Source organism: Conger conger, chromosome 11 (genome assembly GCF_963514075.1).
Source record: "Conger conger chromosome 11, fConCon1.1, whole genome shotgun sequence".
In the NCBI taxonomy this organism is placed as follows: Eukaryota; Metazoa; Chordata; class Actinopteri; order Anguilliformes; family Congridae; genus Conger; species Conger conger.
The window spans coordinates 8096898-8111197 of record NC_083770.1 but is presented as its reverse complement, the minus strand read 5'-3'; the positions used below and the strand labels follow the sequence as shown (position 1 = coordinate 8111197).

Genomic DNA, 14300 nt, shown 5'->3' with positions numbered 1-14300 from the left:
TTGCGGGTTTCTCACATGTAAATGCAAAGGAGAAATGGACCGCCGTCGAGGTTGCAAGTCATTTTATTCCAGACTTCTTCTTTCTTTCTTTCTTTCTTCCTCTTTGTCAGTTACACTCAGCGAAACGCTAGTTTGACCTTTTTGGGCGAGCGGATGACCGCTGTTTCCGTCTGGGTCGAGAGTAGAAAACAAAGTTACTTGTTTAGGAGCAGGATAAGCTCTTATCTTACCTGGAAATGTGCCAGCTTTGTGAAGGAAAAAAGCAACTCAGAAATAATTTAGACAGTAACCTGATTTGGGCGAACAATGACAACCCCTTCTCCACTCCCGCCCTGATAGCGCTCCGTCCTTTGATGTGCGTTGGGTTGCAGATTTAGGGAATTGAGCCGGGACCGTGCGCCCTGGCGGGATGGGATATGGGGCATCTGCTGTCCGGCGCGCTAACGGCGACAGCTATTTCAGCGGCGAGAGATGGCGAGCTCGTCCCCCCCGGAGGGGACGCGGTGGCACGGGCGTGGGCGTGGGCGTGCCTCCGTCTGGCCTGACTCGCGTTGCTCTCCCTCTGCAGATGGACACCCTGGACGCCCTCAGCGAGGAGATCAGCGGGATGGCCCGCTGCCCGTACGACGCCAAGCACGCCAACGTGGCCCTTTTTGCTGGTGAGCCCCCCCCCCCCCCGCCCGACACACACCCTCACGCGTTCCTCTGTTACCCCCCCCGCCCGACACACACCCTCACGCGTTCCTCTGTTACCCCCCCCGCCCGCCTAGTGCCTGTCCAATCGCAATATCCGCAAATGTCACTTCGTATAGAGGAGTGAGTCATGAGAAACATTATTAAACAGAGAAGGCCGGTTTCTTACTGGGTTTGGATTGTGTAATTGTGGTGTGGGGTCTACGGAAGTGCACTCTTACTAAACCCTTTGAAGAATAGGTTTTTTGCATTTCTTTTGGATTACTCTTTTCTAGAACTCCACTGCTTTCAATTACCAGTAGTGAGCAGCATTAGAATGTTCCGGTTAGGAAATTATAATCACATATTTGCGATTTTACAGCGCACTTTAATAATGGCTGTGGGTCGTAAAGCACTGTTGAGCAGTATCCCTGCTTACACTGTTGAGCAAAGGGACTCACCTAAATGAAAAAAAGAAGCCTTACAGCTGTGTTTACCGCGAGGCAAGTCATCCAAGACGGTCTAAGTAGTAGTACAAGCAAAGCCTAATGGCTTAAGTTACAATATGACTTTTTAGGAGCGCAGCGCGGGTGCCACGCGGATGCTCACGGCCGGCGATGTAGCTGCGGGGCGACAGCATTCTCTGGCGCGACCCCCGTGAACGTTGGCGTTGCCCGCTCCTCTCGCGGACATGTGTCAGGGCAACAGCTGCCGCTCGCCGACAAAGCCCTGGCGCCGAACATCACAGCGCATCTCTAAAGGCCCGGGCCTCCCCTGTCCTCGCAGCGGCGCGCCGGCGGGACTCGCCGAGGGAGCTGGACTCGCCGAGGGAGCCGGCTCCCGTTTTCAGTTGAAAAGACGCACATTAGGTCACGCGCATTTATCCGTCGGGTTGGGCTCGGCTCCAATCCGGTTTTGTCAATTCGCCCGAAATCCAGTTCGATAACGGAGCGATCCTCATCCAGCAGGAAGGGAATTTTTCAGCTTTTTATTTCAGTTTATTTCCCGAATTAGCTTAAATTCAGCTTGACTTGCCAGAGCCATAGTGAGTTAGTAGAGGGCGGTAGATCTATTTATTATTCGGAACGCATTTTCTCATTTGAATATGCTTCTTAGGTCATGAGGAATATGGTGAATCTTTGTATATGGCACAGAGAATAGCGAAAGGAGCATATGCAGAGAAAGGGGCAGGAGTCTGTTGACCTGTTGTTGTTTTTCTTTGCTTTGGAGAAGAGACGAGTCTCTATTTGGCAGCCTGGAACCACGGCGTGGTTTTTTCTTTGGGGTCGGAGCTATTGTGGCTTAAAACCGAATAAAAGCGAGTCTTCACAGAGATGCGGGGATTCAGAATAAATCAATAAGGGGAAAAAAACAGACCGTGGTGAGTCAGTTTTCCAGTCGTGGGTTTTCAGCTCCTCGGGTTTCTAGAGCTGTTATAGTGATTCATTTCCATTGATATTCGCCGCTAACTCGGTTATGATCCTGTTTTTCTGTTTTGCCAAGGAAGAGTAAACACTTGGGGATGGCCCCGTTCATTTGTAACAGAAGCAAATCTCTGTATAATCAAGACCCATTTATTCCTTTGCTGCCCTTTCAATTATGCAGTTAAAGTTTCCAGTGCAGTAGTCCAGCAAACCATGAAGTAATTCCAGCCAGGAAGCCTGGATTGTGCGCGCGTGTGGCATGCGTGTGTGTGTGTGTGCGTCTGTGTATGTGTGTGTGTGTGTGCATCTGTGTGTGTGTGTATGGCATAAATGCGTGTGTATGGGTGTGTGTGTGTGTGTGTGTGTGTCTGTGGGAGAGAGCATGTGTGTCTGCATTCAGTCATGTGTTACTGCATGTGTGCATTTCTGTGTGTTTTTACAGTATTTGCATGTGTGCGTGTGTTTGCACATGTGCTTGTGTATTTGTGTGTGTGTTTGTGTGTGTGTGGTTTTGTGTGCGCGCATGTGCGTGTGTGTGTGTGTGTTTCTGTGTGTGTGGTTGTGTGTGCGCGCGTGTGCATGTGCGTGTGTGTGTGGTTGTGTGTGCGCGCTTGTGCACGTGTGTGTGTGTGTTCGCATGTGTGTGTGTCCTGGTATACTCGGGCAGTGAGTCTCCCAGCCTCAGGACTGGAGCCCTCCTCACATATTTGTGTATCTAGTCATCGAGCCGCGATCCTGCGAGATGATTGATGCTCCAGACTCATTCTCGCCTCTTTCTTCCCTCTCCAGATGGAAAGCTCTACTCCGCCACGGTAACAGACTTCCTGGCCATCGACGCTGTCATCTATCGCAGCCTGGGAGACAGCCCCACCTTGCGCACGGTCAAACACGACTCCAAATGGCTCAAAGGTGAGCGGACACCTCCACCCGCCCGGGGCCCCCGTACGCAGGGTGGCCCGGGGGACGTGCTGACCACGCTCTGTGTGTCCACACGGGCCACCGTACGTGTGACTTTTCTGTTTCTCGTGAGCTGTGAGTCAGCGCTCGGCTCGGCTAGCTTAGCACGGAGTAGGCCGGGGAAGAGAGAGCGCGCTCCAAATTAGGAGCCTTTGAAAGCCCGGCTGCAGAATTCAGCTGGAAACCAGCTTTCAGAGCCGCAAGCTTGGCACGTACCGTAATAACGGCGTAGTACAGCTGCTTGTGATTTATCTGAGAGGTCCTTTGAGTTTCTTTAATTGAACCACAATGGCGGTATCGATTGAAAATTTCCACCCCTCGGAATTTTCAGATTTCATTTTGGTTGATTCCAAACCTGGTGCCTGAAAAGCCCATTGAGGTAAAGAGAGATTCATTATGCGTACACTCTAAAAAAAAACGATTCCAAAAGAACCGTTTGATTCGATGGAAGAACCCTATCTAGTTCGAGGGTTCTTTGTTTGGCGAAACGGTTCTTTGTCTGGGAGCTTTCACACTTCACACCTACACAGGATTCCATAAAGAACTAAAAAGGGTTCCTCTACGGAGACTAGCAAAACTAACTCATTTTTCTGAGAGTGTAGAATATAACAAACCATTCGAGCACTACATTCCTGCTACTTATTACCACAGGGGTTGAATGCTGTGCTGGACCAGCAGCTATGGTTATGCTGTGTGTTGTCAGCAACAGAAGCACACGTGTCCCTCAATGGCAGTGGCCTTCAGTGCAGCCCATTCCAGTCTATGTTCCCCTACGTACTGCATTCTCACAACCTGCTGAACGAAGCGTGGAGAATCGGGAAGCCGGTGGGAAGAAAGCAGGAATATCCCTGGCAGATTTATAAGCACAGAGTATGCAAAAGAGTGAAAGCGGTCGATCTTTGACCCCGCGGACTCTCAGAGAGGTCAACGCGACCTGCGTCCATCTGGGAAGAGGCTCTTCTCTCCGGCAATAAAAGTGAAGCACTTGTTTATTTTCCCTTACCTCGATAAATCTGCATAATGAGCTACAGCTCAATCCCTCTGTGTTTGCATCAGAGTCTGCAGTAAATTGGGCTTAATTATGTTAACTATGTTCCATTATGCCAACTATGTTTTGCGACGTGTAAATATAGCTGAGTGATAAATTAGCACTTTGTTCATTATTGGCAGCCATTTTGAATTCTCGAATGTGGATTTAGTTAATACTTTCTCTCTTTCACTGGCTAATTCCCGGTTTGTGGTTCCAGAGCCATACTTTGTGCAAGCCGTGGACTATGGTGACTTTATCTACTTCTTCTTTCGGGAAATTGCCATGGAGTACAACACAATGGGGAAGGTGAGTTGTTGGGGGGGGGGGGGCGTGCTTTATGGGGTAGTCTGACTGAACAGTTCCTGAAAACCAAGATACTTCCTACCCAGGACCCGAAACAGGACGTGCTCCTGGAAGTAAACAGGAAGTGGGTTTGTCAAGTGTCTGGTTGGTTGGCTGCGAAGAAACGAATTGTCAGCCGCTTTCTGTGAAGAAAAACAATTTCAGGATGTCCACTCTAAAATTAGCTTAAAAAAAAACAAAAAAACATGCTTGTATTGTCTGGAATTTTAGTTTGTCTAAAAATATTCTCTGGTCACACATTTGTGCTACTGTACCCCAGGACTTCCCACTCACTCTCACTGTTTCCAATGAGGTGACCAAATAGATGCTATCAGACAGTGAAAAAGCCTCTATTTGGTTCATTTTGATTAAGCTTTTCCTTTAAATTTAATATGTAGATAGCATCATTTTTTCATACCCTAAAGAAAACGATTTAGTTGAAACAATATATCAAAAGAATTTTATTAACCTTTGAGACTGAATACGTCGGCACTTTAATTTGGCTTTCAGCCACATGATGGGAAGGAATGTGTCACATTAGAACTCAATACTTGTGGAAAGAGTGCTTGTTAATATATGATTTTTCGCACTTGGCATTACCTCAAATAAAATATCACTGTATATATCAGCACACAGCATAATCACACACCGATTAACTTTTGGTACACATTTAGTTCACATTATTCATTGCAAAATGTAGCTACTGTGCTACCAACAATTACAGGGGGAAACCAAGGGAGCAAGATGTTTAAATGTAATGCAGAACAATTTGGCCAGCCATCATGTAGCGCTATTATGCAAAAGCACTGCAGTAGTATTTAAATATTTTTTAGTATCACCCAGAAACAAAAATATATCCATTTGGGGGTGATCTAACTTCTGTGATTTGGGATTTGTTTCAGTTTGCGCTGGAACGTGGGAACCCAGTTAAATGTTTTGTCGGGGTTGTTAATCGTTGAGTCTGGATTAAACTGGCGGTCTGCAAAACTGCAGTGCATGCCACATGTCATCAATCCAGAGGCCTATTTTTTGCCTCCAATTAAAAGTGAAAGATTGTTAGCTATGACCTGTCAGGGATTGGCCATTGTTGACTTTATGGAGGAGAAAAGTGACTAGAGCACTTTTCTTTTTTATACCCAACCATATCCAACTGTAAAACCGAAAATTGATTGATAAATTGTCAATTATTCCAAACATTATTATTGTTATCATATCGGATATATCGTTTTTTTAAATATATTTTATTTTCTCTTAATTACATTATCAACTTAACATTGAGTGACCGTCTAGGTATTAAGCCTTGTGTTTATGTTCGGGCTCATGTTTCATTACTGGCTGTGGTCTCCAACCCTGGTCCTACTGGGTCTGCTGGTTTTTGTTTTCACCGTAAAATCAGTGCCCTGTTGAGACCCAGGTAACCAGGCGAGGTGAGTTAAGTGTGTAAACAACTGCCCTAGTTGATTAATTAAGTGCAGAGTAACAATGAAAACCAGCAGACCCAGTCACTCTCCAGGACCAGGGTTGGAGGGCACTGCATGAGGCGCAGTGAAGGCTTTGGCCATAGGGCGTGGCAGTGGCCGCAGGCTGCACGCGGTCTGATCCTGCTTGTGCGGACCGCAGGTGGTGTTCCCGCGGGTGGCGAGGGTGTGTAAAAACGACAGGGGGGGCTCCCAGAGGGTCCTGGAGAAGCAGTGGACCTCCTTCCTGAAGACCCGGCTGAACTGCTCCATCCCCGGCGACTCCCACTTCTACTTCAACATCCTCCAGGCCGTCACCGACGTGATCCACATCAACGGGCGCGACGTCGTCATGGCAACCTTCTCCACACCTTACAACAGGTGCGAAAGCGGGGGGCCAGACACTCCGCCACTTCCTTTGCGACCCTGAAGAGAGCCGTTATTTTCTTTTATCTCTTGTTTTGACACGGCACACTGAAAATGATTGATTATAGTCATCAAAACAGACTGTTTACAAGCAGCCAGTTGTTAACCTTAATGTTACCCTGCGCATTAGTTTATTAGCTTTTGTCTTGTTACAGTACGGAGACAAGGATATATGATTTTATGCATTGGCATAAACAGGGAATATATAGAGATGGTACAGGGGCATTTAAATCAGCATGATTGGACATGATGGAAAACGAGGCATTTTTTTAATGACAAGCAATTTTTTATATTCCACAAGATATTGATATGTAGCTCTTGGCATGGTAACAGAGCTATAAAGCTCTTTGCGGCAACTGACAAAATTCATTTAGATTGTCTTCTGGTTAAACCATATTTTTCCAGTTATTCCAGCGGACAAAATGATAACAGACACATTTTGGACTGGCTTCCCGACTGTAAACTTGCGGGAAAGATTAGTCATTATCTTTACAGACTGTCTGGATGGCCTGGCATTCCTCTTGTTCTGTATATATCCACTGCTGTCACATTTCAGAGATTTACGGCCTGGGCCACGAGGTTGACAGAATAACGTCTCTGTGACGGTCACAATTCTGGCCTTGTGCGGCCCCGTCCCCCGGCGTCCCCGGGCCAAAACAGCTGAGATCTCCTTTAAGAAACGGCCCCCGGAGCCAGAGGAGTGAATCAGGGCATAGCTATGTGCGCCGCGGATCGCGGCGTTCCGTCGGGGAAAATAACGGCCGTGTCTGGGAATCCTTTCGCAGCATTCCCGGCTCGGCGGTGTGCGCCTACGACATGGCCGAGGTCGCCCTGGCCTTCACCGGCCGCTTCAAGGAGCAGAAGTCGCCGGACTCCACGTGGACGCCCGTCCCTGAGGACAGGGTGCCAAAACCGAGGTAGGAACACCACGACCCCCCCCCCCCTTCTCCCCCTCCTACCCAGAACTGGAACGAACCGGATGTCGGCAAACAATGCATGAGATCATATCCCGCGCGCTTTCCTAATTTGCTTTAATGCACTCGGCAGACGTACTCCACCTCGTTACGGCGAGCGTAATGAATTCACTTCTTCGCATTTCGTCGTACCCGGGAAAATCGGGAGACAAAAAAAACGGTGTCCAAGGCGCGAGCGATCTGCCGGAGATAATTGCAAGGCAGAGGCTCTCTCCATATGGCTCTTAGCGGAGTCAAGAGCAGCGGGAACCGCCGCCCGAAGATTAACATAAAATTATGTGTTTGTGTGAAACGAGGTCAAGTGTTAATGAGATGTAAAATACAGGCCTGTTTTTCCCCACCTCGTTTCATTACTGTAAAAGCCATCAACCGCGGAGCCGGGGGGAGGGCTGACCGCCCCGCCTGACCAGGTTTCCGTTGCGTTGAGCGCCTCTCCTTTCAATGGCTACGCCTTTGTCACAAACGTTTACACAGAAGTGCCAGTGCAAAATGAGAAACAACCTTTTTTTTTTTAAATCCCTTTTCTCGTTAGCGGAGCTATTTGCAAAGGGGAATCTGTCTCCGGTTTCCCCCAAAAGTGAACAGAATGTGAAAAAGATGTTTTGAGTCACCAGGGGGAGGTTTTTTCGTAATTACAAAATGGCTTCCTTCTGTTTCCATTTCCCGCCCCTTCGTCTTCACCAGGCCCGGATCTTGTGCCAGCACGGCGTCCACGGAGAGGTACAAAGTCTCCAATGAGTTTCCAGACGACACTTTGAACTTCATCAAGATGCACCCGCTGATGGACGAGGCTGTGCCCTCCATCAACAGCCGTCCCTGGTTCCTGAAGACCATGGTGCGGTGAGTACACGAGGTCCTCAAGAGAACACCCCCCCCCCCCCCAATCTCTGCTGATGGTTCAGTCCAACAACTACATTGAGCTAAGCCCAATTGAACGCTGCCATTATGATGCTGATGAGACCTTCCACATGGGGGAATCCTGGATAGCTGATTAATATGCGGCGTTGATAATGCGACTTGTCCCTTTCAAGCATCTTTTGAGCTCGGATGAAAGCGGAATATCTGGAGTCTGACTGCTCTCAGACACGGTTCCCGCAGTGCTATTGGACGTGACAGCTTCACGCACGATCGATAAGTGCTCAATTCATTCACGGCGTGTTCGCGATTGCTTTTAATTCCCATTTATTTTTTCAATAGGAAATGGATGTTTTTATGTAGGTATGTGTCTGAGGGCTCTTGTGGCACTGTTGTCTCTAATCCCCCGTGAAGTCCAACGGTAATATTATAAGACGTAATTCACTCTCGCTCTGCTGAGACCCAGGGGGAAAAGAATAGGTTTGGAGTATCTGTTTCATAGCTACTGTGTGCCCTGTTATATTCTGATGCGAGAAGTCAGCTGGAAGCCCAGTTTGTAACAAGATTGTATCTCAGCCAGTACCCTAGAGCGAGAAGCGCGAATTGTACCATTTGTTACAAATTGGAACAATGGAGTCTGTTCTCAAACAGCATGAGAATATGTTCCAGGCGGGCAGTCTCTGTGGATGGAATGGGACTACTCAAGGTTATCAGCCTTTTTTTAATAACACTACAGTGAAATTGTGGACATAGCTCGACATGCCTAGAATACATACGAATACATACCAGAAATGGCTTGCTTATCAAGAAACTGTTTTTCCAACATCATCCCTGGTCGTATGTTGACAAGCAGAGATGATATATACTACCCATATATATTATATATGCTTTAACAGCAAAATGTATTACATTTTTCTTATATTATAGTATAATATGTATAGTATAATTAATTATTTTAACATAAGTTATTTGATTGTTTGATTGTAACTGTATTCCCTGTATTTGTGTGTGTGTGTGTGTGTGTGTGTAGTACTGTAATTTGACTGATTTAAATTATTTAGGCGCAACGTATTTGCCTTCTATGTCATTAAAGCGGACAAAATTGATTCGCACTCAGAAAATTGTTTGTGCAAATTTAATTTAAATTCCATCTATTTGATTATAGCTCAGTTTTTTTGACAGAGTGAGGAAAGGAGCGAGAGAGAGAGAGAGTGAGAGAGAGAGAGAGAGCTCTTGAGATCACAGCGAGCGAGTGGTAGTCGAGAGTTGGGGTCTGACAGAAGGCATCGGCGCTCGATCTCGCCGGCGGGAATGATCAGAGCCCGCTTTGATTCCCGTCCAGGTACCGCCTGACGCGCATCGCCGTGGACACGGCGGCCGGGCCCCAGCGGAACCACACCGTGGTCTTCCTGGGCTCGGAGAAAGGCATCATCCTGAAGTTCCTGGCCCGCATGAGCGCCGGCATCCTCAACGACAGCCTCTTCCTGGAGGAGCTCAGCGTCTTCAACCCCGAGAAGTGCGTATCCCCCCCCCCCCCCCCCCCCCGAACCCGCCCGCCTCGGGCCCCCGAAAACCCCCCCCCGGCCAGATGGCCACTCCACCGCTCGGTTTCCATCGGGGCCCTGGCGCAGAAGCGCGGTTAGCAAATTAGAGGCCTCGGCCTAGAGCTCCTGCGCCGAGCGCAGACCGCGAGCTCCTCCGCTTACAGATGTTGGATGATTAAAGCAAACAGACTGGAGCTGCGTTCGTCTCTCCAGCCAACTGGAGGAGGCCCGCGCGCGCTTTCCACCGGCGCTTGGAAATATTACGCATTGGAAATGAGGCGAGGACAAACTGCAAACTTTGATATTTAGATGAAAGCCTGGTGAGTCAGTGCGAGAGCGCTTTTTTGGAGGGGGATGAATGTGGCTGTTCCGGAGCGGAGTGTTGTGCGGCATGTTGCTGGGCGATGAAGGACGAGCCAACCGCCACCCTGCCCCCCCCCCCACCGGTCCTTCTGCGGCACGGGCCGAGCATGCTCTGGCCGGGGGCCACATGGCTTAGCGGTTAGCATAAGTGACTTCTCTGGAAGAGATCTGGGGAGAGGTGCCCACCGCGCATTACATAGTGTAGATGGACTGTGAGCCGTAATTGAGTGCTCTTGTGCGGGGGAGGGGGATAAACCCAGGTGGTGGGCGGGGGGTTGGGGGGGGGGGTTGGGGGGGCTGGGGGGGGTGATTAGTGCAGCTCTGCGTCCTCAGGCTAGGGTCACCCTGCCTTCTCTAGGGGTCTCTAGCACAGAGAATAAAGCACACAGTAGTCCTCCCTGCTGAAGAAACAGGCTTTGAAATGGCTGGTAGCTGGTTGACCAGTTCAGACCAGCTCCACGCCCCGACACACTTCGCCCAGCCCAGCTCCACGCCCCCATCTTTTCCGGTAGCCGGTAATTTCAAGCCGCTCATAGCTGGGTTGTACAGCGGGGGCTACTCTACTCACCATGTCTCACTGTGCTCCTTCTCCCCTTCCCCCCTGCCGGCTCCCAGGTGCAGCGTGGACGGCGTGGAGGACAAGCGCATCGTCAGCATGCAGATCGACAGCCAGGGCCGCGCCCTGTTCGTGGCGTTCACCTCCTGCGTGGTCAGAGTGCCGCTGTCTCGCTGCGAACGGCACGGGAGATGCAAAAAGTATGTCTGGCGTCTGGCGCTCCGCTTATCCCTCTTTTCCTCCAAAAAGGCAGGGATGCACAACAAGGACGTTTCTGAATTGTGTGCGTAATTACTTAACTAGCTCAATCGTATGTTGATCTGTCGATTTGTCGAAAAGCACCGGCTGCAGCCGCAGACTGCATTTGCATCCTAAAGATCCGTACAGGAAGGAACCAGCGTAGTTCACAGTGTAGAGCCGTCAGGAAGCTAAGGTAACCTGGTTGGAACAAATACCAGCACACAGAGCGGCCCTCCGGGACCGGGCGCACCCCTGGGTAAAAGGTTCGCCGAGCTGACGGAAAAACAAGCTGCAGGCACCGAACACTATGAGTTTGGCTTTCCCTTTTCTGCAGCGCAGGCTGTTTCCTGTTGTAATTACAGTTGGGGGTCAACGTAAGGTCAAATGCATTTGCATCTGCATCGGAGTGCAACTTTATGTTTGCGGACAGGCCGAAAGGTGTTTCTTTGATCTCGTTGTACTGTCATTTGGGACTACTTGTAGAGCAAGTGCCGGCTTTTATGTATTCCATTGATAATCCATCAAACATCAATTTAATTGACAAAAATGCAATCTTAACCAAACTGAAAGGTGAAATTAAAACCCGTTAGGGTCATGGTTTGGTTGGTTTTAAAAGTATTCTTGTTCACTGTCCACTGCATTCTCCTTTTAAGTTTTAAATTTTTCAAATCCATACATTCAAAATACATTTATATGCTTAGAAAACTTGTTAACCCTTTGTGATCTGTCTGTCTTCAACTGTACTATTATCAACACTATGCTATTATTGAGTTGATATTAAAAAGTAGTTCAAAACATTAGGAGCAGATATACTTAAATGTATTGTGATTGGCAGTGCATTTTCTTTCTTAGAGAGGCAAAACAAATTACTAAAACGCATGCGAAAAACGGAGATATTAGGATATTACTTTCTAGAGGTATATTTACAGCACATTGTCACCTTTAAAAGGGCTTTCACTCTTGCCATTTCGGAATTATTATTACCATTATTCCTTTTGGTAATATTGATATTCACCCCCGCACCTCTTAGTGTTTTATTACTTATTAGAAAAACCTTGAGTGCCTTTATTGCATGTACCTGCTAACTGGCTGAGCACCAGACCGCCGCCGCGGAGCGGCTGAGCGGTGTTTGACCCATAATTGGACTTGTTCTAGCGCTGTGACTGTGTGGAGGATTAAAGCGGGTCCGCTCCAGACGGTCTCACTGTCGCTCTCCGCCCCGTTTCAGGTCCTGCATCGCGTCTCGGGACCCCTACTGCGGCTGGGTGGCGGAGGGCGCGTGCCGGGAGGTCAGCCCGGACACCAAGTAAGCCGCCGCTCGCCCTTTCATTCCCGCCACAATCGCAATCGTCTCCGAGGTCTAGGCCCCGCGCGCGCTAGCCGCCATCACGGCTAATTGATGCGCCGCACTGTCATTTTCTTCAAACAGGAAAGGTTACAGGAAGGCCCGATACAAGAAAAGTGATATTTACCTCCGGACGAGAATGACCATAATTCCCGCCTGGATTTACCGCACGGTAAAGAGCCGGCCTCTCAGCTCTCCGAACAAACGGCCTATGCCGTTCGGAAAAAAAAGAAAGAAAGAAAGTAAGAAAGAAAGAAGGAAAGAAAGACGGAAAAATAACAGATTAAATCATAGTATGGGGATGGCTTTTTGATGTCAAGAGAATTTCATTCCGGCAAAATGATTGGTCTTGCTTGCCATTTTCTATCCTGTTATTATTTCTTAAGCCAAGCTCAAGCTGCTCCCGATTCAGTTTCCACTTTGGCAGCGGAGTAGACAGAGGCATTAAAAGGGTATATGACCTCACGTTTGGCGTACAATATTTTTAAGTGACTGAGTGGGGATTAAACTGCTATGATCTGTTGGGTTTTTGCGGCGAGCGATTGAAAGCTTTTCGGCCCCGGCTCACGGCAGCATTTAATAAAAAGCAGCGATACAAACAGGCCTCCGAGATGCAGCAATGCCTTCCCTCCGCTGCTCGCTCTCTCCCCGCCCGTCTGCAGGGGAGGGGCGGACGCGGAGGAGGGCCGAGTTCGCATAGCTCCCGTCCGCACAAGCTTGGCCGTGCGTGTGGTTCCGCGCGGTGCCAGCCATTGAATTGCCGTCCTGCGAGTCATCACAAAATCCCCTGCTTCTGGGCCTTTAGTGGGCTTAGCCGCTTCTGTAAGCTATCGGGCGTCCAATGTAAACCGATGCATACCTGAAGAGCCTCTGTGTAAATCTACATAACGGCGAGGCAGCTTTTTGTCTGTGGTTATTGCTCGTGATGGGAAATTCAACTGCCATATCCAGATTTTTGGCAAATGTATTCAGACGTCTTTGTAAAGTGTACCAAAGAGATCTTCTGCTGATTTAACACTGATTTAAAGCCAGTTCCTGAATGTGAAATTTCCCGCTGAGAGGAGAACATGTAGGACTTTGCCGGCTGATCACTCTGATGTTTAGCGGGCCTGTTTCAGAGCACAGTTTGTGGTCCAACACGAAAATCAAACCCAAGCTCACCTCTGTCAAATGAGAGTCGCTGTGCTCACTCACTGTTTTCATTAACACCCCTCCCCCAATGTGCACACACACACACATACATACGCATTCACACATACACACTCACACACACACACACAGATACAGACACATGCATACAGACATACATGCACATGCACATAGGCATACACACATGCATACGCACACACACCACATGCATACATGCATACACGCATACTTGCACACACATACACACACACACACACATACACACCCGCATACACAATACACACTCATACACATGCAGTACACGCTTGCATACGCACACTCCCGCAAACACACACAAGCAAACATGCAAAAGTGATTATTTTTTTCCCGTTGTGTGTGAAGACAGGACGCCCTTGGGCTATTGTACCAGGCGTTCCTTTTCGGCCGATGGCTCAGACGTTAACCGTGATGTGTTTTTGGGTTTGCGCAGATCGGCGTTCGAGCAGGACGTGGAGCACGGCAACACAGATGGACTGGGCGACTGCCAAAGTAAGCAGGCTTCTTCCCTCTGTTTATCAGCGCTCAAAGTGTCTCTGTACCACAGCACAGGAAACGCCTCCTTTCTCAAACTCTTCTCGCGGCGGGCGAAGGGAGGGGACTAAAAATAGAGGAAGCGAAACGAAGCGCCACGCCGAGCGGCTGGCGGGCTGTCTGTGGAGCAAAGGCCGCGGGAGCCCTTCCTTTAAATCCCTGCCTGACGCTCGTTCAGCAGCCGCGAAAAATTGAGCTAGCCGTAAATATTTTTAGGGAATGCGCGTTCGATAAGCACACGCATTACCATTACCTCGCAGCGCCGGTTGAATGTGATGTAAATTTCTGTATTTCGGTGTTTTCGTTTTGAAGGGAGAGCTATTACAACATGCGCCCAGGGACCACTTTATTAGGTAGACCTGTATGCCAGCACCTTAATGCAAATGTCCATTCAGC

General features: G+C 48.8%; 1 protein-coding gene across 4 annotated transcripts in view; it reads left to right on the top strand.

The window, feature by feature from the left end:
- The window catches only part of sema6a (sema domain, transmembrane domain (TM), and cytoplasmic domain, (semaphorin) 6A), an 83337-nt gene that overhangs the window by 50131 nt on the left and 18906 nt on the right, over positions 1-14300 (top strand). For all 4 annotated transcript variants that reach the window (XM_061260175.1, XM_061260173.1, XM_061260174.1 and 1 more), the window contains exons 8-17: positions 569-659; positions 2886-3005; positions 4301-4389; positions 6046-6263; positions 7094-7225; positions 7967-8122; positions 9480-9653; positions 10660-10800; positions 12069-12146; positions 13804-13862. In XM_061260175.1, the coding sequence (XP_061116159.1) occupies positions 569-659; positions 2886-3005; positions 4301-4389; positions 6046-6263; positions 7094-7225; positions 7967-8122; positions 9480-9653; positions 10660-10800; positions 12069-12146; positions 13804-13862 (1258 nt within the window). The remainder of the gene's footprint in view (positions 1-568; positions 660-2885; positions 3006-4300; positions 4390-6045; positions 6264-7093; positions 7226-7966; positions 8123-9479; positions 9654-10659; positions 10801-12068; positions 12147-13803; positions 13863-14300) is intronic.